At 42.2% G+C, this 23,302-nt stretch overlaps 1 protein-coding gene across 7 annotated transcripts in view; it reads right to left on the bottom strand.

The window, feature by feature from the left end:
• Positions 1-373: 373 nt before the first annotated feature.
• Positions 374-23,302, bottom strand: part of BMPR1B (bone morphogenetic protein receptor type 1B) — a 380,728-nt gene continuing 357,799 nt past the window's right edge. For all 7 annotated transcript variants that reach the window (XM_059665162.1, XM_059665143.1, XM_059665152.1 and 4 more), the window contains 3 exons: positions 10,528-10,703; positions 7,460-7,590; positions 374-2,136 (listed from right to left, as the gene is read on the bottom strand). In XM_059665162.1, the coding sequence (XP_059521145.1) occupies positions 2,011-2,136; positions 7,460-7,590; positions 10,528-10,703 (433 nt within the window). In that variant the 3' untranslated portion in view covers positions 374-2,010. The remainder of the gene's footprint in view (positions 2,137-7,459; positions 7,591-10,527; positions 10,704-23,302) is intronic.

Here is a 23,302-nt window from a genome sequence, read left to right on the forward strand (position 1 = left end):
TCAAGAACTTTTTAAAAACCAAGTTATTTCTTTGTTACAAACAAAATGTGGCTATGAAGCATTGGGAAGTCAATGCCGAATACGGAACACTGTGTTTCTTATGATTCTCTCAGACTGTTAAGCACAGCTCACAGTCACTCTCTGCTCTAGGGCGTTTTCCGAATGAACAAGTCACCAGCTGCAAGCCGACTTCAGAAGTGAGGAAAATATTTTCTCATTTTTCATGCAGCTGTCAAAATTTCAAAAAACGTCCATCCTTCAATCACCAAGTGGTGCAAATGTGTTATAAAACACTGCCCTCTGCAGGATTCTGGAAGGAATGCCTTTTATTTATTTATTTATTTATTTATTTATTTATTTATTTATTTATTTATTTATTTAAGACTAGGGAGGAAGTATTTCCCAATTCCTTATTAAATTACAGAATTTCTGAGAAGTAAAGGAAAAACGGAAAACCGTAGTAAGAACATGTAAATGAATACAGGTGAGGGGGATGTGTACAATTTTGAACTTTATGTTCCTGTCGCTCAGGAATGTTGGCCCTGTCCATGATTGGACTCGTGTCTCAATAGTGAAAACTCTGCAGAATTAAGTGGGTGAAGAGATGTTTTGCACAAGTGCCACAGAGAATACAAAAATAATAAATTAAAAAGTGAACTGAACATAATGAGAATAAAATAGATAAAAGATATGAAATTACCACTTATGATGTACATGCCAGATCCATATCTATTCTAGAAAAATAAATCACAGCAGCCAGAATATTTTGTGGCTTCCACTAACTTTCCTCTGTGTCCCATTCGGAGGATATAGCTATCTATTTTTAAATTAAAATTTAGTTACATTAACCTGACATATGCTTCCTCTCCTTCCCTTAACTCAGACACAAGACACAGACAATAATGAAAAGAAGCTGGTTTTATCTATACAAAATAAGGGGTGCACCATTTACTCTCAGGCTTCTGTGATTGGCTCTTCTGCATATATAGGAAACAAGCCATGTGCACCTCCAACCCCATCCTCTACCCTACTAACACGGGCATCTTACAACACAAGAGCCAATGATCTCTATTTTAAAGGGTGTGGTCATCAACTCAACTGATGGCAATTTCACTGAATATTGAGCCTTTCGTTTGAGAGATCAAAAGCATGCATCGGTCAGTTCTCTGCACATTAAAAAAAAAAGCTTTGCTTGTGTTTAATGAAAAGGAAGAGATTTGACCATGAAAGAGATGCCTAACAGAATCAGAAACACAAAGTGGTTCTGAAGAACACTGACACTGACTTCTAATAGAATCACACAAAATCTTCATTTGTTCCATATCCTCTGAAGCTGCAAAAGGTCACCTGCAAGAATCCCCAAGTGGGTCCCAGACAGGTGGCATGTGTACCCAGGTGCATTCACATTGCTGTGGCAGCCCCCCAAGCAGGGCTGGCCAAAGTGGTCAGAGCAGGCAGGGGCGGGCTTTTCAGACAGTTCCATTCTATGGTCTCCAACCTCACAGACTGTCTTCTGGTGTGTAGAGTGCAACAAAATTTTACCAATGAAAAAAAAAACTATTTTAATTTCCTTTCTAGCAGAATTTCTGCAAGGAACTCTCATTGTTATTATTTAAACTAGAATAGTAACAACCTTAAAACATCTAAATTCTTTGTTATATTTTGGCAAAATTAAAGCATCTTTTGAAAAGGAAAAAATAAAAAGAGGGGGCAATCCCAAAATACAGGGCTTTCTTAGAAAGCAACGTGCACCACGTCTTCAACAAGTTACCCGAGCGGTTTCAACCTCCGCCACACACAAGGGATCCCTGTTTCTGGGAACTTCTGCCTTTGTCCACGCTGCTCCCCGAGTGGTGACACTGAACCCACTGGGAAGCAGGGCTGTCCGAGGCTTGGACTGTGGGTGCTTCGGGAACATTTTCTACTCTGCCCGCAAAGAGAGGAAGAGCTGGCTTTCTCCACTGATGCTTTCTTTTTCTTTACTTTTGTCTTCTCTTTTCCCCCCTCAAATCAGAGTTTAATGTCCTGGGACTCTGACATTTTGGCAAGTGTTTTCTTCACACGCAGGGCTGTCAGTCTGGACGCAGGATTGTGAGCCCAGCACTCGGTCATTAGTTTCCCCATCTGCCTCAGACACTGCAGGGAGGGAAACGGAAAAGTGGGAGTGACGTTAGAGACATGTATTTATTATGTGCCGGGCTGGCCCTTGATATTTGGCTTTTAATTTTGGGTTCCTGGAGTTTGAATATATTTCCAAAAGCTCCTTTTAAAACCATGTAGACAACATTTCATAACACTTCTTTTTTCATGCAAATTTTCAATGACTAAGACAGATTTTCATAACATCCTTCTGATAGGAGCAAGCAAGTGGTTGTGCTGATTGAAGAAGAGTGTTTTTGAAGTCAGCATTAAATAAATACAAAAATACGCAGGGAGTCTCTATTCCACTCCACACTCCCGGTTTGTTTATAACATTTGATCAGCTTAAATCTTTTATCTCCTTCCATACTATTCAAACAAACATGGTTATTCCTAAGTCGCAGCTGTCTGCTACAATAATAGCATCACACTGTTGCTTTTAACAAGATGCATGACCTGTGCGGGGCCTCGCTAAAACTTTCTCCTACATAAATTATTGGTCTTGCCGAAACCGGTTTGGCTCAGTGGATAGAGCGTCGGCCTGCGGACTGAAAGGTCCCAGGTTCGATTCCGGTCAAGGGCATGTACCTGGGTTGCGGGCACATCCCCAGTAGGAGATGTGCAGGAGGCAGCTGATCGGTGTTTCTCTCTCATCGATGTTTCTAACTCTCTATCTCTCTCCCTTCCTCTCTGTAAAAAATCAATAAAATATATTAAAAAAAAATTATTGGTCTTCCCGTTGAAAGAACAATTTCACTTCATTAGAAATCCTCAGTGAAGGAATCTGGGGTATTACCAGTGCCTGCAACCAGCTCCAAAGGAAGGTAACTCCAGCATCTCATAAAGCTTTCTGCATAGCTCATTGAAAAACATATGTATGATTTAGCATAAAACCAATGATCCAAAGGTTGTTTTTAAATGCATTTAACGGTGAAGAATTATTTCATAAACAGCGCTCTGCCCACATGTTTGCTCTGGCGCTGGGACATGTCTGATGCTCAAGCATCTTGAATGTGCCAGCCTGCCAGCGCGCTCCAGGATTTGGTGAGTGTACAAGCTTAGAGGATGGATGGAGAGGATGTGGAGCAGATGAGTCAGGGAAGGCAAGGCGTGCCCCCACTCAGTTCCTCCTTATGCACAGCTTCTTTGCAGACCTGTTTTAGGCTTCACCACTGTACCCTTACAGCCTCGTCGCACGTGGATTCCTTCAAATCTCAATCTCCTCATCCTTATTAACAAAGATCCACAGCATCCTCAGGCATCAACTAGGTCAACTTGTATCACTTCTCTGTATAGAAAATGGCATTTTTCAGATGCCTATCTTTTCTCTCATCAAAATGTGAGAATGTTGCATGTTGGTTTTTCATGGAGAAAAACTCATGATGCTTTAAACACACACACACACACACACACACACACACACACACGGGAAAAATGGCAGCTGAATAGGCAGACATGTCCTGCACCTTGTTCCAGAGTAGATATAGGGAGCAACTGAGTCAAATAACATCCTCCTTGAATTGTCAAATTAGACAGAGCTGGTGAGACAATTCACAGCCGGGAAGGGCAGAGGACGCCTGGAGAACGGTAGAATCAGGGATCTGGGCTGGAAAGAGATGCGTGACCACCGGGCCAAGAGGGTCCAGAAGGAACTGCGCTGCACCAAGTCTGTGTCCATTGGGGACAGATGTAACATCCGACTGTGGAAAGGAAGTCCACAGGGGTGCTGGCAGCTGGGGAATCTAGATCTAAGTCCACAGCCATGAGGGGCTGCTCCCAGAAGGGTGGCCTGAAGAGCTGCCTGAGCCACGAGGTGCTAGTGGGAGAGAAACTGGCAGTCACATGGTTGTTTTGCCTCTGTTTTGTCTTTGCTTTAATTTGCTAAACCCCGTTCATGGGACTTTCAATTGCAAACACTCACCCGAGGCTGCGATGCAGGTAGAGGTGATTTGTGGAGTCTGGGAAGAGGCGGTGGAGGAGAACAGGACAGTGAGAGGTGATCAGGAGTTCATTACTCTCCAAATCTAAGCAGCCATTTTTCTCCTGGAGAGCCAGCCCCTCCCAGCTGCCTCAAGAGAGCTAATACAGCCACAGCCAGGCTACACCTTGAGCTTCACAAAGGAAATAAAGACTGAATAGCCCCACAGAGCCCTCAGGGACTGGTTTGAACAGGGGCCAGTCAGTACCAGATAGCGATATAGCACCACCCCCGCCTACAGCCCTGTCAGAAACAGACATACCTCAACATAATAAAAGCCTTATATGACAAACCCTAGGCCAACATCATATTCAATGGACAAAAACTAAAACCATTTCCCCTAAGAACAGGAATAAGACAGGGATGCCCACTTTTACCACTCCTGTTTGACATAGTACTAGAAGTACTACCAATGGTGATCAGACAGGAAGAAGAAATAAAAGGCATCCAAATTGGAAAAGCAGGAGTTATACAGTCATTATTCACAGATGAAATGATATGGTACATAAAAAACCCTAAAGACTCCATCAAAAAAACTACCAGACTTAATAATTTAATTCGGTAATGTAGCAGGATACAAAATTAACACCTAGAAATATATGGCCTTTTTATACACCAATAATGAACTCACAGAAAGAGAAACTAAAAAAACAATCCCATTACCATTCCAACAAAAAAATTAAGATACCTAGGAATAAACTTAACTAAGGAGTTAAACTTAACTTATACTCGGAAATCTACAGGACATTGAAAAAAGAAATAGAGGAAGACATAAACAAGTGGAAGAATATACTGTGTTCATGAATTGGTAGAATCAACATCATTAAAATGCCCATACTACCCAAAGCAATCTATAAATTCAATGCACCCCCATTAAGATACCAACGGCATATTTCACAGACCTAGAACAAACTCTCCAAATATGAAATAAAAATAAATAAATAAATAAATAAATAAATAAATAAATAAATAAACCTGGATAGCTGCAGCAATCCTAAAAAAAAAAAAAGAGGAACAAAATTGGATGGATCTTAACACCAGATATCAAACTGTATTACAAAGCCACTGTCCTCAAAACTGCCTGTTACTGGCACAAGAACAGACATATAGACCAATGGAACAGAACATAGAACCCAAAAATCAACCCAAGCCATTATGTTCAATTAATATTTGACAAAGGAGGCAAGAGCATACAATGGAGTCAAGATAGTCTCTTCAATCTATGATGTTGGGAAAACTGGACAAATACATGCAAAAAAAAAAATGAAACTTACACCATAGACAAAAATAAACTCAAAATGGATAAAGGACTTAATCATAAGATGGGAAAACCACAAAAATCTTAAAAGAATCCATAGGCAGCAAAATCTCAGACATATGTCATACCAATATCTTTACCGATACAGCTCCCAGGGCAATGGAAATTAAGGAGAAAATAAACAAATGGGACTACATCAAAATAAAAACTTCTGCATAGCAAAAGAAACCATCAAAAAAAATATCAAGAAAGCTCGCTGCATGGGAGAACATATTTACCAATGATATACAGGCAGTCCTCGGGTTACATCGGACTCGACATACATTGTTTCGTGGTTATGTCGCCATCTCCCACTTATTTATATAAAAAAAAATTCCATCATTTCGATGTATGTGCATTATGTGCTTTATGTTTTTTATTATTAATTTGCCACAAGTAAAGGTCAGGAATTATCTTTCTTTTAAATTTTTTTACTGTTTCACTTCATTACTGCTCTGTATGTGCTCCACGTGAGTGACGTAGGTGCTTATGTAGCGGGTTCCCACTTACAGTGAGAATCACGTTATGTTGCTATAGGAATGGATCTCTGACAGAACCCAAGGACCTGCTGTATCTGATAAGGGTTTAATCTCCAAAATTTATAGGGAACTCATACAACTTAACAAAAGGAAGATAAACAATCCACCAGAAAATGGTCAAAGGACCTAAATAGACACTTTTCGAAAGAGGACATACATAGGCCAAGAGACATATGAAAAGATGCTCAAAGTCACTAATCATCCAAAAGATGCAAATCAAAACAACAATGAGGTACCATCTCACACCTGTCAGAATGGCTATCATCAACAAATCAACAAATGACAAGCGCTGGCGAGGATGCAGAGAAAAAGGAACCCTCTTACACTGCTGGTGGGAATGCAAATTGGTGCAGCCACTGTGGAAGACAGTATGGAGTTTCCTCAAAAAATGGAACTCCCATTTGACCCAGTAATCCCACTTCTAGGAATATATCCCAAGAAACCAGAAACGCCAATCAGAAAGGATATATGCACCCCTACGTTCATAACAGCACAATTTACAATAGCTAAGATTTGTAAACAGTCCAAGTGCCCATCAGCAGATGAGTGGATTAAAAAACAGTGGTACATCCTCACAATAGAATACTACGCTGCTTTAAAAAGGAGGGAACTCTTACCATTCACAACAGCATAGGTGGACCTGGACAGCATTATGCTAAGCGAAATAAGTCAGTTGAAGAAAGATAAATATCACATGATCTCACTCATTTGTGGAATATAATGAACAACATAAACTGATGAACAAAAATAGGGGCAGAGACATAGAAGCATCGAACAGACCTGTCCAACTTCAGAAGGAAGGCAGGGTAGGTGGGGAGGTCAACCAAAGGACTTTTTTTGCATGCATATAAGCATAAACCATTTGCACAGACACTGGGGGGGGGCGGTGAGGGCATATGCTGGGGGGTTGGAATGGCTGGGAGAGATCAATAGGGGGAAAAGGAGACATATGTAATACTTTAAACCAGCGGTTCTCAAACTGTAGGTCGCAAACAATGAAAATATATCCTGCATATCAGATATTTACATTACGATTCATAACAGTAGCAAAATTATAATTATGAAGTAGCAACGAAAATAATTTTATGGTTGGGGGTCACCACAACATGAGTAACTGTATTAAAGGGTCGCGGCATTAGGAGGGCTGAGAACCACTGCTTTAAACAATAAAGAATTTTTTAAAAAAGTAAAAAATAAAAATAAAAACACACAGAGAGAGAAATAGAGCTTTTATGCCATTGTCAGGACATCACAAATAAATTAAATAATGTTGTCTGTTATGATGGCTAAATGTTAACCCACTCAATATATTTTGGAAGCGGCAAAATCAAGTTAGGAAAAAAGGAACAATTTACCACATTACACGTAGCACCATATAAATCATCACAGTAAGGCATCACTATCATCACCAACAGAACAAAGAAGAATAAGAACTCCTGCAATCAATATTTGGAATTCTGGCAAAAAGGGAAAATTTCTATAGCACATGGCTTCCCGGAACCTTACCTCATCGCCACTCCACCGGCTGGGGAATGAGGGACGGAGCTTCTTGATGCACACAATCTCTCTCATGTCCTCATAAGAGGGGTCACTGGGCACCAGGTCGTGATAGGGAAGCTGGTATTCTTCCACTGCACCTGAAAACACGGTTTTACTATTATACTTTTTTTCTGTGAAATAAAATTCTAACATACAAACTGTTCTCAAAAAAAAGTTCTGTCGGTACTAAAGACAAGCCTGAAAAACAGCAAAATAAATCTTTAAAAAAATGTTCCCAAATGACACTTAATCTAATTTTTAAATGAATGAAAATCCCAATGAAACATATTACTTTAGGTCTTCAATCCTTTTCTTCTAAGTTCCAAAAGCTAAGTAAAATAAGCACCTCAAATTTACTTCCAATTTTACAAAGGCTCTTGTATGCCAAAAAATTTTAAAAATCTATATTAAATCTCCATGCAAATTTGGCAGACACATTCCAAACTCATACGTATAATATGTGATCATTTCTATTACTGCAATACGAGATTATGAATCTCATAATAAATTTGGCAGTGTATTCTACTTGAATAAAATGTCACATTTACATTTTTTCTGCTTAATCATAAGAATGCATTCTTCCATATTTAAAATTTAGAGAAATGTACACACCTAAAAATGTTAACATTGATCGGCTACCTCCTGGCCTTTACTGGGATCAAGCCTGAAACTTGGGCATGTGCCATGACCAGGAAATGAACCAGCAGCTACTTGGTGCATGGGACAACACCCAAGAAACTGAGCCACTCTGGCCAGGGTACCCCAGCTTGTTTTTAAGCTAAGAATCATTTTGCCCATATTCCAACCACAGGCTTTCAAATACAGGCTTCTTGTTGCCCTAATTGCTTTAGATTTCCAGGGAAACATAATTTGAAAAGTAATCTTATATTATCCTATTCCTTCAACTCCTATAAACCTATCTCTCTCTATATAAAAGCCTAAGTGACCATTACGACCAGTTGACCGAACAACCAATCAACTCGTCACTATGATGCGCACTGACCGTCAGGGGAAGATGCTCAATGCAGGAGCTGCCCCTGGTTGACAGTGTGCTCCCACAGCCAACCTCCTGAGGCTGGCCAGTCTCCCTCAGTCCCTACCCTCAGCTGGCCAGGCGGTCAGTGTGGTCCCACAGCCAAAACCCTGCAGCTGGCCAACCTCCCACGGTCCCAACCTCTTGAGGGTCCCTCCCCCCAGCTAGCTAACCTTCCGAGGTCCCTCCCCGCCACTGGCCGGCCCCGATCGGGACTGGGTGAGACAGCCCCGATTGGCCCCGATTGCTGGCCAGGCTGAGGGACCCCACCTGTGTACGAATTCATGCACCATGCCTCTAGTCTTAAATAAGTATAAAAATTTTGTTCAAAAACATGCTCACTTCCTCTTTACAAAACAAAATCAAAGCATAGGCAGTTAGTTAATTTATGTTTTTGTTACTCCTTTTCTTCTTCATAATATGTTGGGAGATTTATTCAATATCTGAATCAGAAAAATGTTCTACATTAACTTCCCTTTGGACCAAAAAGAGTTCTCTCACTTCAGAGGGGATGTGCTCTATTTCAACTTAAGCTAATGAGAAGTTCAGAATCTCTAGAGTGATTAGAAGGCATTGCACCACTGAAGATGATCTTGCTACAGAAGTATGAATGCCTATTGATTAACTGTTTCTCCTTTATATTTCAATAGGATTCTAAATGTAAGTTAATGTTCTACCAACCAAAGTGAAAATTTAAAATAACAGCTAACATGTATTGAGTTCTATTTATGGGTCAGGCAATATTAATTCTCTTTACAATCACAAAAACCTCACAACCCCCTGAGGTAGTGCAATAATCCATCTCTCTCTCTTAAGAAAACTGAAAGAAAGAAAAGTTAGTAACTTGTCAAAGGTTTCCAGATACAAGTGCCAGGACTCGTTAACTGTAGGCTACACTTTCAGAATATTGGGCAAGCTCCAGTTTTCATGAAGGTGAGTTTAACTCACCTCCATCAAGAGTACCAGGATTTACTTATCAAGCACAACCATGACCAGAACCATAAACAACATACTTGATACCAAAGAGCCTCAGACTCAGCTCCTCAACTGAAAGGTGCTGGAATCTACCAGAAGACAAATTATGCCGCAGTAGGCACAATGCTACAAGCAATAATAACACCTCTGAATATTTAAGGATGTTTCCTTAGTTAGTCTTACTAGGGAAACTTTATGTTTGTAAAAAGATTACCATGACCAATAATAATATTCTTATGCTTTAATTTCATTTTGATAAAAACTGATGTTTTCGAATTGCTTTATGAGTAAGTACTGTAGAAAGTTAAGAAGTAGGGCGGGGGGTTAAATAATGGGTGTCCCACCCCACAGTTATGTCTTTTCATCTGAGCAGAGGAAGCCACAGGAAATGGGGCCCTAGAGTTGGGCAGGGGGGCCAGCAGATTGGTAAGAAGAAGATGGAAGGGGTAGAGAAGGAGGTTAACTTGATAAAGCAATGGCTAGAGAAAGAGTTCAAGAAAGAAGTGAGACAATACATAAAATAGAACAGGGTGATCTTCGAAAAGACAGAGGAAGTTGACAATGTGCCTAGAAGAGATGCCTCAGTCATAGGTGGAGAGAAGAATGCAGTCAAAGGTAATTCTATGATGTGAAGTATTATTTCCTAGAAGGATCATGACTGAGTCAACAGAAATACAGGACAAAATTTGATTGTGTAGACAACTTTGATTTCTGATCAGGAAAAAAATGATTTGGCCCTAGCTGGTTTGCTCAGTGGATAGAGCATCAGCCTGCAGACCAAAGGATCCTGGGTTCACTTCCAGTCAAGGGTACATACCTCTGATGCAGGCTCCTCCCGGGACCGGGACCGGGTGCATGTGGGAGGCAACCAGTTGATGTGTTTCTCTCACATTGATGTTTCTCTCTATTTCCCTATCTCTTCCACTCTCTCTAAGAAAATCAATGGAAAAATATCCTCGGGTGAGGATTTAAAAAAAGAGAGAGAAAAAAGGAATTGTAGTAGCCCAATGGTACCACTGGTACTTACCTCCTGATACGCATCTCCTAGTCACCTCCCAAAGAATGAGCCCAAAGCTGTACATATCGGCCATGATGTAAGACTGAAAGTGATTTCTATTCAAGCTTTCATCCAACACTTCTGGAGGCATATAGCGCTTGGTGCCAACACGAGTGTTGGGTGGTATGTCAACTTCATTTGTGTCGCTAAGGAAAAGTAAAGCAGAGCACCGTCAGTACTGAAGAGAACCAAGTGTCAAATCAAGGTGATTCCTGAACCAGGGCGTTAGTGGAAGATGGGAAAAGGTATCCCTTCAGGGAAAACCATTTCCTGGAAAAACATTCCTAGCCAAGAGTTATATTAAATATTCATGGGTAAAAACACAATAAAGATGACAATCAGAATACAAGATTGCATTACCACTAGATCAAATATAAACTCTACATAATTGCTAAATGTAAATTAAATGCTTAAAAAATATCTCCCTTTCCTTCGTATTTCAATAACTTTTTTCTGAAAAATGAATTACGCAATACAAAATTGGATTATTTGAGGCAGTATTTTTTAAGCCAAGTATCATAAGGCTTTTAGATAGCCAAACAAGGAAAAAAGGGGAGGGGGACAGAGAACCAACAAAGACTTGTAAATGTTTTACTTTGATAAGCAGGGACCTAAAAAAGCTTTCTACTATCACATTTCATGAATCAAATAGCATATCTTTTTAATGAAAGGATGAAAGGAGTAATCTATATATATAAAAGGCTAAGTGACCATCCGACTGTCGGGTACCTATGACATGCCCTGACCACCATGGGGCAGACGCTCAATGCAGGAGCTGCCGAGCTGCAGTGACTTGGCAGCGGCAGTTCTTGGGTAATGCACCCTGGAACCAGAGAGGAGGGAGCCCGATTCCTTGCGGGGACCCTTGAGGGGCCGCGCAATTCCTCTTTCAGCAGTGGGTTATGTTGCTGCTGGGCACTGCTGGCCCTGAATCTGGTTTACTTCACACTTGCATTTGTGTCCCACAACCTGTATGACAGCAACTTTGCAGAGTGCCTTCTCGCACTCTGGGGCCCCTTGAGGGATGTCGGAGAGCGGGTTTCCGCCCGATCCCCACAGGCCAGGCCGAGGGACCCTACCTACTGGAGAGACCCTGCTCACTCTGCAGATGCCCTTCGAGCCAAGGTGCCACCCCAGGTGTAGCTGGGGGCCAGGAAGGGACCATGGGAGGTTGACTCCAGGGCATGTCTGGCCCATCTCTTCCAGTCCCACCCTGCCGGCCACCACCTGGGACCAACTACATTAGTCCCTGCGCTGGAGCCAGCTCTGTGAGCTGGAAGACCCTAGCGTGAGTTTTCTTTCTTTTTCAACTCCTCCCCCACTGCCCCTCCCCACACACACACTCCACAGATGCCCTTCAAGCTGCGGCAGCACCAGGAATTCTAATCAATTTGCTTTCAAGGTTCACAAATCTGTGCACCAGGCCACTAGTTGAATATATCTTTATCTTTATGAAAATTTCACATGACCCACTTGTAATTCCTCCTATAGACTGGAAGGACATTTGTGATGAATGGACCCCAGTGTGCAGGCTGGGCCTGCAGAACCACTGCCTCCGTGCCGGGAGCTGGGGCCCCAGTGCTGCACCCATGTTTCAAAGTGGTTGCACTACCACTGCCTGACAGGTTGATGATTAAAGGAGACATGTAACACTGCCGCCAGCACAGGAGTATGCAAATAGTAGGTTTAACAAGAACTACCTCAATAAAAATGAATAGGACTAGGAAGAAGAGCAATAAACCCTAGTGCTGATGGGTGAAGAAACTATAAAACAGAAAAGGTACAAAATTCATTAAATTGAAGTTTGGGGGACATCTTTGATAAACCTGCCTATCTCCTGATTCCCAAGAAAGTGTTTGTTTGGTTTTTTTATTTTTATTTTTATTTTCATCACACTCCATTGACTCTCAAGCATTGACATGTTATTTCCCCTCAACACTGAAGAGTTAGAAATATGGAACATCACCTTTATCTTGCTGAGTCACAGGCAATACCAGGCTTTCCAAAACACTAGTGCCTTTTGTTGGGGGGAGGGGAGCTTCTTGGCTTGATTTTATTGCCTCAATCTCTGTCTTCTAAACATAAAATATGTAGTGTCACTTGGGAAAATTTAAAGGGTAGAAAATGCCCCTCTGTAGATCTCAAAACTGTTTATAGTTACTAAAAACTTATAAATCCAAAGCTTCCTTCTCTGAACCTTTTAAAATTCACTTCCAGCTAAAATCCTTACTCTAGAGTTACAGCAGCAGACGTGGAACAAGTGATTTCCCAGGAGCTTTGACGTATGGGCTCTATTTTCCTAAATTAAAAGTTAAAGTGTAAATTTATAACACTGAAAAAAAACCTAAAGAGCTGGTATTGCTCATCATCTGTAAATGTAAGTCTTAGTGTTCTGGCTTCTTTTCTGACTAGGAAAAGAAGTTAAAACATAAATTCTTAGTATTTACCCACATGGTATAATAACAAATGTCATTTGTGTACCTAAGTCATAAATGGTGAGGAAGGCAAGTGAGCTGAGAAGAGGTTGAATGATAAACTGGGAAAATATCAGATTTAAAAGATCCTCCAAAAGCTCCACCTTCAATTATAAAGTAAGGTCTCTCCACTGACACCTCTCCTGTGAGCACACAGTAGGTATTTCATTAGTATGCTGTGTGTTTGTGTGTATGTGTGTGTGCTATCCTATCTAATAAAAGACAAAAAGGATAATTAACCATACCTCCGCTACACTTCCCATTGGCTAATCAGCGAGATATGCAAATTAACTGCCAATAAAAATGGCAGCCGGCAGCCATGCAGCTGAAGCGAGCAGGAGGTTTGCTTTCTCCAGTGATGGAGGAAACTAAGGTTCCCCGCCTGCCACGGCCCGGCTCTGAGCTCCGAAAGCAACAAAGTTTCAATTATAGAAGCTAAACAAACCCCAGATACCTGTTTTCAGCCAGTTGTGGCTTTAGAGCTGGAGCGAGCAGAATGGCAACAAAGTTTCAATTATAGAAGCCAAGCAAACCCCAGATACCTCAGAGCTGGGAGCACCAGTGAAGGCAACAGAGTTTCAATTATAGACGGTAAATAAATTCCAGAATAAAAAAAAATGAAAAATAGGAGAGGCTGGGAGCTTCAGTCGCAGGCCAGCTTGAAAACGGCCCTCAGCCCCTCATCCAGGCTGGCCAGGCACCTCAGTGGGGACCCCCACCCTGAAGGGGGTGTAGCCAGCTGCAAACAACCACCAGGCCCTCACCCAGGCTGGCCAGGCACCCCAGCGGGACCCCCACTCTGATCCAGGACACCCTTCAGGGTAAACCAGCCAGCCCCTACCCGTGCACCAGGCCTCTATCCTATATAGTAAAAGGTTAATATGCAAACTGACCCTAACAGCAGAAAGATTGGGAAATACTGGTCACTATGACACACACTGACCACCAGGGGGCAGATGCTCAATGCAGGAGCTGCCCTCTGGTGGTCAGTGCACTCCCACATGGGGGAGCTCTGCTCAGCCACAAGCCAGGCTGATGGCTGCCAGTACAGCGGTGGTGGTGGGAGCCTCTCCTGCCTCCTCAGCAGTGCTAAGGATGTCCGACTGCAGCTTAGGTCTACTCCCCGCTGGCAAGTGGACATCTCCCAAGGGCTGCCGGACTGCCAGAGGGATGTCTGATTGCCAGCTTAGGCCCAATCCCCCGGGGAGCAGGCCTAAATCAGCAGGTGGTCATCTCCCAAGGGGTCCCAGGCTGCGAGAGCGCACAGGCCAGGCTGAGGGATCCCCCCTCCAACCGAGTGCACAAATTTTTGTGCACCGGGCCTCTAGTATTTTATAATTATGAATCATTAGAGGAAGACAGTGGTGACACCAGCTACAGAATTCTGAGTTCTATGCAGAGAAACAAACCTGAGGGTTTGCAGATGGAAAGACAGCAAAGAGCCTAAATTATGTTCCAGAACATTACTGCAAAAGGAAACCAAAAACCATCTTAGCATTGGCCCCATAGGAGTGCATTCAGGTCAAAGATATACTCTGACCACAGCTGGTAAAAATTTTAGGCAACTCCTTTCCATTCTTACTCTTAGCTCCTTAATGCATTATTTGTTTTTGAGAGGTCAGGAAGAGCTAATGGAATGTGTGACATTGAAACATCAATGGGAAACTGAAAGTTAGTTGTTATCTTATAATAGAGTCAAGATTTGTGATGGCCAGACTATATATAGTTCACCTCTAAGCTCTTAAACCTTCAAACTCTGAAGAACATACAGTCAAGGATTTTGTATCCCCATCAAATCCCCCAAAACCAGTTCCTACGCAGGCTAGGAATTCTGGGCACGACTGTCCTTCGTCCACCTTGGTGACTTTCCACCCTAGGTGATTTTCCTCATGGTACCCGAATAAATATGCTCACTTGTAGTATCTGTACAAATATCTGTCTTCTGCCTAAGACTGTAGACTCCTCTCAGCCCTGACTATCTGTCACAACCAGGTGGTCTGTCCCTAAAGAGGAGAGCACTGATCCATCTCCACTCACAGCCTGCTCTGCACCAGGCAGGCAAATTATATGCTTTAAATGAAAGAAGAAAGAAGACTGTTTACAGTAAAGTTCACTTTGGATAATTTAAGGATAAATGTAAAAATCTCTATTATGTATAGGTCATAAAATGAGATATTACTGATAATCAGAGGACAAACAGAATTTTGTTAAACCAATTAATTTGCAAATGATTACTATTAACCTAAAGGCAAATGCCTTTAGCACTACACTGAAACAACAACCATGATAATTGTAAGTAATTCACATCTGATATTATAAAACATCAGATCCTCCAAAACATAGAGCTCTGCCTCTTCTCTCAGGAGGGTTTCTGTACTTGGAAGTAATTACCTTGCATCTCTCTCCTGGGTTTTCAGAAACATGATCTTACCTGTCCTAAATAAGGACAGAGAAAAACTGGGCTTGGTAATCTGCAAGGCCACAAACAGAAATTAAACTCACTGAACACTGGGCCACCGAGAAGAAAGGGAGAAAGAGAGATGGCAAGTAGAGTGGGGTGGTGCAGAGCATGCAAGCACGGGGTAGGGAGTAACGGCAGGAGGGCCCAAGAGCAAAGAAGGAAGCAGAAAAGGCAGAAAAAGTCAGGGCACCTTCAGCGTCCCACCCCCTCCTTTTCCACTGAGGGATGGGGAGGGGTGAGACACAAGGCTGGCAGGAAGAGATGGACACTCACAAGGGAGCAGAGTCAGAGAAAACAGCTCCAAACCCACAACATAACCCTATGTACTGCAGTGGCTGCACACGCATGGAGTCAATTTTTAAAATCATATACAGGAAAGATAAATACCAACTTCAGATACTGATTACCTCTGCCAGGGATAAAGGGGAATAAAGTAGGGAAGAGAATGCAACAGGGCTATCTTCAACACTGTATTTGTTTTAAAAAGAAAGACCAGATAAAAAAGGCAAATTGGTAACATCTGGTGACCTTAAATTTTTATATGAGCCCTGGCCGGTGTTTCCCAATGGTTAGAGCATTGACCCACACACTGCAGGGTTGTGGGCTTGATTTCCTGTCAAGGGCACTTACCTGGGCTGCAGGCCTAATCCCCAGCCCCAGTCAGGGAGTGTGCTGGAGGCAACCAATTGATGTCTCTATCCGTCTGTCTGTCTGTCTATCTATCTATCTATCTATCTATCTATCTATCTAATCTCTCTTTCTCCCCCTCTCCCTTACAATCTCTTTGAAAATCAATGGAAAAAATATGCCCAGGTGAGGATTTATTAAAAAAAAAAAATTATTGCATAAGTGTTTCATTAATTTTTTTTCTACTTTTTATGTTTAAAATACAGGGTGGGGCAAAAGTAGGGTTACACTTGTTCCTATGGAAAATAATACAATAATTAATAAATAATAACACAAGAATTAACTCTGTTTTGCATACTCACAACTGTAAACCTACTTTTGCCCCTCCCCACCCCTATAAACTAGAATTAGATATATTTTAATTAAAAAGAACTCAGGAGGATCAAGAACAAGAAAGACATACGTTTCAATGATGAAGGCATAGGTTAGAGGCAGAAGGCTCTAACCATCAAAAACTGTCTCAATAAACAACAAAATTACAGAAAAAAAAAGTTTCTACCAGAAAGAACTGAAAATATCCCATCAAAATCATGGGCACGGCATTCATTATACAGAAAACTTCTTCTCACTTTTCATGATTGAAGAACTGGGTTCCAGAATTACAGGGGCATTGTTCCCCATTTGTGATTTTATAATTAACTAGATTTTATAATTAACGGATTAGTGCACTGGGGGGGAGGGGTCCCTCAGCCCGGCCTGTGCCCTCTCACAATCCAGGACCCTTCAGGGGATGTCCACCTGCCAGGGATTGGGCCTAAGCCGGCAGTCAGACGTCCCTCTCGCAGTCCGGGGCTCTCGCAGTCCAGGACCCCTCCCTCCTTACTGCCTGCCTGCAGCAGAGGTGGGAGAGGCTCCTGCCACCGTTGCCGCACTCGCCAGCCATGAGGCCGGCTTCTGGCTGAGTGGCGCTCCCCTTGTGGGAGCACAGTGACCACCAGGAGGCAGCTCCTGCATTAAGCATCTGCCTCCTGGTGGTCAATGCGCATCATAGCCACCAGTTGTTCCTCTGTTCGGTCTATTTACATATTAGGGTTTTATTATATAGGATGCCATCATCAGATCCACCACAGCCTTTGTCCCTGTTAATGTGAGCACTGGTGTGATACAGACTTAAGTAGAATTGGAAGAGAATAAAATTATAACTTAAACAAAATAAAATAAATTAAGGGATGTCAAGTAGATTGCTCTCAAAGAAAAAACTTTTTTTGTTTTGAAATCACACTTTTCACTTTAATGGGTGTTTTTCTTTATGAACTTTAGGGAAAGTAGAGCTGGGACAGGATAAAATAAAAATACCTAAAGTTTTCTGAGAAATAAATAAACAGTAACTTGGGAGGTTGGAGGCAACGAGCAAGTCAGCTAGGGAGAGGAGGGGTCTCCCCTCTGCCCTAGGGTCATGAGAAGATGTTAACCCCTGTAAGAAAAAGATCAGGAAAAATATTCTGGTAGCATGAATGTTATCACTAAATTTTACCCAATACCCTACAAAACATGTACCTTGAGCTGATGGTATTTGGGGAAGAAAAGAACCAGTAGCTACATCATGTAGAAAAGGTACAACATACATGGGAGGGAGAGGGCTGATATGGCAAAGAACTGTGAATGACATGGAGTTCCTTACTGTTCTAGGTGAGATGAGGATGATGAAATTTATCTGTATATGAATCTTAAAATGCAGAGTGCCCTCAGCTAGGATTGCATAAAGAGGCATGAAAACAGCTATATTACTGACCAAAGTCCCCTGGATGACAGTGGTATGTTAATTAAAAAAAGAAGACGACGCAGCCAGCACAGAGAGTAAGAGGTCTACACTGAAGACCAAGAGGCCTCCTAAGGGTGTGCACACTCTGAATGGCACTTCCCACCCAGGAGGACACACAAGTGAGAGCTCCCAAGGCAACTGCTTCAGGCCCCGGGAAGGGAGCAAAGACTCTGATGCTGTGAGACAAAGAAAAACGAAGAGGAGAGGAGGGAAGGGCGGAAATGAAATAAGACTAAGATGTTCCTCTTCTTCTCTGCACGTGCCAGGGAGGGGCTTACTGAGGAGGGGAAGGTGGAAGCAATGCACCTGCTGGGAAATGTACGTCATCACTGACACTGTTTAGAACCTGGGCACAAGGTGATCATTATTACTGGTTTTAGTTTAGTTTTGTTTGTTTTTTTATTGAATTTTTTAAGAGAGGGAGGGAGGGAAAGAGAGAAACATTAATGTGAAAGAGATACACAGGCCCTGACTGGGAATCGAACATGCAACCTTCCAGTGCATGGTATGACTCTAACCAACTGAGCCAGGCATTATTGGTTTTAATGTCTACAGACAGGGAGCCACTTTACTGCCTACATCTGGGCAGGCTGCCTGCAGTGTCCTTCTTGGTTTGGCCTGGTGCCTAGAGTGGTGTGTGTGCACCACAGGATTAGAGTAACTGAGGGAGGCGATCACAGAACTCCTGCTGAATCCGATAGGCTGAAAGTGGAGCCTCCAGATAGGATCCTGAGAGGTCTGAAAAATGAATCTGAGCTCCCCACAGGACTCCGTGGAGCAGGGAACGCCTTTTAACGTCAGTGTCATACACTGGATAAAGGGTAGGCAAAACATTTTTATATTGGTGTCCGAAAATAAAGGAGATCTTAAAAAACCTAGTATCTGTCTTCACCTTGCTTTGTATTAAATATTTTTGATGGTAATTAAGCTTCTCCTAATTATATATCCACTAGAGGCCCGGTGCAAAAATTCATGCACTGGTGGGTTCCAGCCGACCCACCCGATAGGGGCCATCAGGGGCCAGGGGCATTCCTATAGTTCCACCGTTTGGTCAATTTGCATATTACCCTTTTATTATATAAGATAGCAGGAATTCTTCCAAGAAGTGTTATGCAAAGGGAAAAGCCCCTGCTTGGTCCAGCACAGTGCACATTCCCCCTGGACCAGCAACTGCGGGGAGACTGACAGGCTTGTGAAAGTCACATGCAGAACCCATTATGGCCCAGGGAGCCAGTTAGGAACCCCCCTGTTGGCTGCAACGAGGCTGCTCTATCTCACTGAGCCTTTGCACACATGCAGGGTCTTTTGGTAGATGTTGCTGATGCCTAAAACAGAGAGGAAAACTGGGAGAGGAAGAAGGGAGGTAAAAAGGTAATAGAGAAAGAGCAGAAACAAACATGTGCACTTTAATAATCTAAACACTTGAAAAAATATAAGCCTGGATGACGTGGCTCAGTGGTTGAGCCATGGAGGTCACAGTTAAATGTCAGGGCACATGCCCAGGTTGCGGGCTTGATCCCCAGTACGGAGTGTGCAAGAGGCAGCCAATCAATGATTCTCTCTCATCATTGATGTTTCTATCTCTCTCTCCCTCTCCCTTTATCTCTGAAATAAATAAATTAATCAATTAAATAAATAAATAAATTAAGAACTGAACTCTTAAGAACAGTGAAGGAAGGATTGGGGGCAAAAGACATGTGAGGGAGGCCATGGGTTTGCTTGTGGCTTACAAGTGGGGTTTGAAATTAACCACATATACCAGATAATATTAAATCACCTCTGAGGGAGACTAAAGTGACCTCCCAGGGCATGAATGATCCTCAGCAGCCCCCAGAAGGGCTGTGCATGCCCATAGTGTTTCTGGTCATCTTGCAAACAGCTGTGGGACTGATTCGCTGCCCTGAGCTCTGCCCAGTCAGATGCTAACTAAAGAGGAGAGTTTCAGCCTCACTTTTCAACAGCATTTATTGCTTTCGTGATTAAATCCTGAGTAATCTTAGGGTTTCTTAAACACAGAACTTCAGAACTGAAAACTCTTCAATAGGAGGTGGATGTGGCTGCAGAAACCTTGACTGGGAGAGCTGACTCAGCCCCTAATTAGCTTAGTTTTGTGACTTTGGCAAGTCATTGAGCCATGTCCCTTTTTTTCAAAAACCACCAAGTACACAAACCAGACACAGTGCTAAAAATAGCGACATCAGAAAGACTCTGAGGAAATTTAGTGCCCTCTGGGCTGGGCAACTCTGTCTCCTTTGCACTTGGACAAGCTGAAAATCACCAATTGGGAGACACGTGTTACAGCCCAGTTTTCATTGTAGGTTTTCTACTTAAAATATAATACTCGAGAGGCCCCCAAACCAGGATTTATTTCCCCCCTAAAAATATACATTATTCTGACACTGTAGTACCAGAAGGGTTCCTTGATCCTCCAGATACACAATAAAAAGCTTTGTTAAGTTCCTCCTAGGGATTTCACAGGTCCTGTTTTCTCCTCCCAAGAGAGATTTGGGCAATGGTAATGTCTGCCACGGCATCACCTGGATTAAATCTGTGCTGGCCAGGAAGTGCAACAGCACTTACATCACTTTCAGGACAGTGTATGAAGAAACCAATTCAGGATTTTTAAAAAATTACATGTGCAGGAAATCTCTTAAGCACAGTTTGCTCTTAATTTCTCTTGGAACCTCCCAGAAATGACTTAAAAGCCTGAGAGAACACTTACCATGTAGTGTAAAGTGTTAAGTTCTCACAGGAAGGTCACATATGATGTCTAAGAACTCAAACCTAGGTTAGCTTTGACCCCAATTGTAATAAAAAGCTCTAAATATCTGTGTGTGCGCATACCCATGGACATGCACCCCTAAATTAGGCAAGGCAGGAAAAGAGTGGGAGCCAAAGGAATATGTAAAGCATGGTCTAAAAATGAGGTTCAAAAATTGTTAAGATCAAAGTTCCTTTCAAACATCCTATAAAATAAAGAGCTAATATGCAAATGGTCATCACACCCTTGTGCCCGAGGACCTGAGGCCGCACCCCCCGCCCAGGCACTGGGGCTGGGGGATCTGATGCCATGTCCCTCCTGCCCCGGCACCAGGGCCGGGGGACCTGAGGCTGCGCCCCTTGCCTGGCAGGGCTTGATGGGGGACCTGAGGCTGTGTCTCTTGCCCTGCGGGGCTTGATGGGGGTGGGGCTGGCTGGATCTGGGTCTCGTGTGATTTTGAGGAGCATGCGGGTGGGCAGGGACTTGACTCTGGGTCCCGCAGCATGCCCCAGACTCTGACAGGAGGGAGATTTTCGTATACATTTTACTAATTTTCTTTCATCTTTGACACTTCTATTATAGAGAAAGAGCAAATAGCAATATTAAAATATTTCCTCTAATTAAGTCCCTTTTAATGTGCACGAATTTCATGCACCGGGCCACTAGTAGAATATAAAAGTGAAAGGGCATCTGAAATTATCAAATGCCAACTATGCTTAATAGAAGAGAAGACTGAGGTCCAGAATGGTAAATGGTCGCACCGTGATTCCTCAGCCATATGAGATCTGTGCTTCCCACAGCCATCGCAGTTGCACATCTGAACAGGCATCCTCAAATAGTTCCTTTCTTGGTGAACTAGTCTATATATGCCAAACACATTGCTGAATTAGCCCTTAAACTATTCCTCTCCACTTTTTTTAAAATAAGTTTTGCAGCTTCTTTTTTAAAAAAAACACGTATTTTTATTGATTTCAGAGAGGAAGGAAGAGGGAGAGAGAGATAGAAACATCAATGATAAGAGAGAATCATAGATTGGCTGCCTCCTGCAAGCCCCACACTGGGGATACATCCCGCAACCTGGGCAAATGCCCTGACCAGGAATCGAACCGTGGCTTCCTGGTTCATAGGTTGATGCTCAACCACTGAGCCGTGCAGGCTGGGCTCCTCTCCACTTCTTAGATTCAGGGTTTGCATGAAATTTTAGAGGTTATTCAGTTTATTTCCCTATACTCAGCAGAACTAAGTTCCATAAATATGATAGATACCTATTTTCCTTATTTGTTTTAAGGTCTATATAGAAGATGAGTTCTCAATTAGTTTTATATGGCCAATATTTATTATTTCAAAATGATGTTGGAATACCTATAATGGGTAACTCACTATGTCATGTTGAATGGGAAATACATTAATTAATTTGTACATGGATCTTGCTCTCAAGATGCCCAATGACTAGTAAAAAAGATGAGACATGTACTAAAATAATTATAATATGAGAAGTCAAGGGCCAGGAATTAGAGTGGAAAAGATGACGTCACTATTTCTAGCTGGGGGATGAATACAGTGACTTAAAGGCAACTAACTCTGAGATTGGATTAAGGTAAATGGAGAAATATGGGCCTTCCAATCTATAGATCATGCAATAAAAAACAAGGCAGGAGGAAAAATATAAGGAAAAAATGCAAGTATTTCAGGTTTGCTAAAGAGAGCATACAAAGTTGGAAACTTTGTAGGTACAAAACTAGTAAGGTGGATATAATCCAGAGTGTGTAAGATCTCTGGACCTAAAAGAAAAGGTCCTTTTCCCCCCCCACCACCTCCTTCATCCTGTCGTCCCTATGAAATCATTCAATTATCTATTTTACAAAATTTTGAAGCAACGCTTAAGTAATGGGCAGCAAGGAAAGGCACTGGAGATGCAAATTTCAGAAAACCATGATTTTTACCTTCATGGCGTTCAGTCTCCAATGTGAACGACAGATAAGTGGTCAATGATTACTGTACGACAATGTGAGAAATGTCATGAGAGTGTGCACAGGGTCACATGGGAGTATGTAAGAAAGACGAACTTAAAGTCAGATTTGTAAGAGAATAACAATAGTTATCTAAAGTAGAAGAGGGGATGTTGGGTATTCAGGTAAAGACAAACGCATGTTAAAAACACCTGAAGATGTGAGAAAGTAAAAAGTGTTCAGAATAAAAGCTCAATTTTAACCCAAAGCCATAAGAAATGATGAAATTATGATAATGTTCAAAATTATGCTTCAAGAAAATAAATCTGGCAGCTGCACATAGAAAAAAAAATTAGAAATGGGAAGCAACTACAAAATGCTTTCCTCCAGAGCCTAGAAACATGGTAGAGAGGACCCAACTGGCCCAGCTCAAGTGGGAAGATCATGCGACAGGATTTATTCAGGTGCCCAAACCAAAAACTTCCAGACAGAGGAAATGTCCTGCACCTCATGTTTTATTTTTTAAAATATATATATTTTTTACTGATTTCAGAAAGGAAAGGAGAGGGAGAGAGAGAGATAGAAATATCAATGAGGAGAGAAAATCATTGATTGGCTGCCTCCTGCACTCCCCACACTGGGGATCAAGCC

The sequence above is a fragment of the Myotis daubentonii genome, chromosome 1, assembly GCF_963259705.1.
Source record: "Myotis daubentonii chromosome 1, mMyoDau2.1, whole genome shotgun sequence".
NCBI lineage: Eukaryota > Metazoa > Chordata > Mammalia > Chiroptera > Vespertilionidae > Myotis > Myotis daubentonii.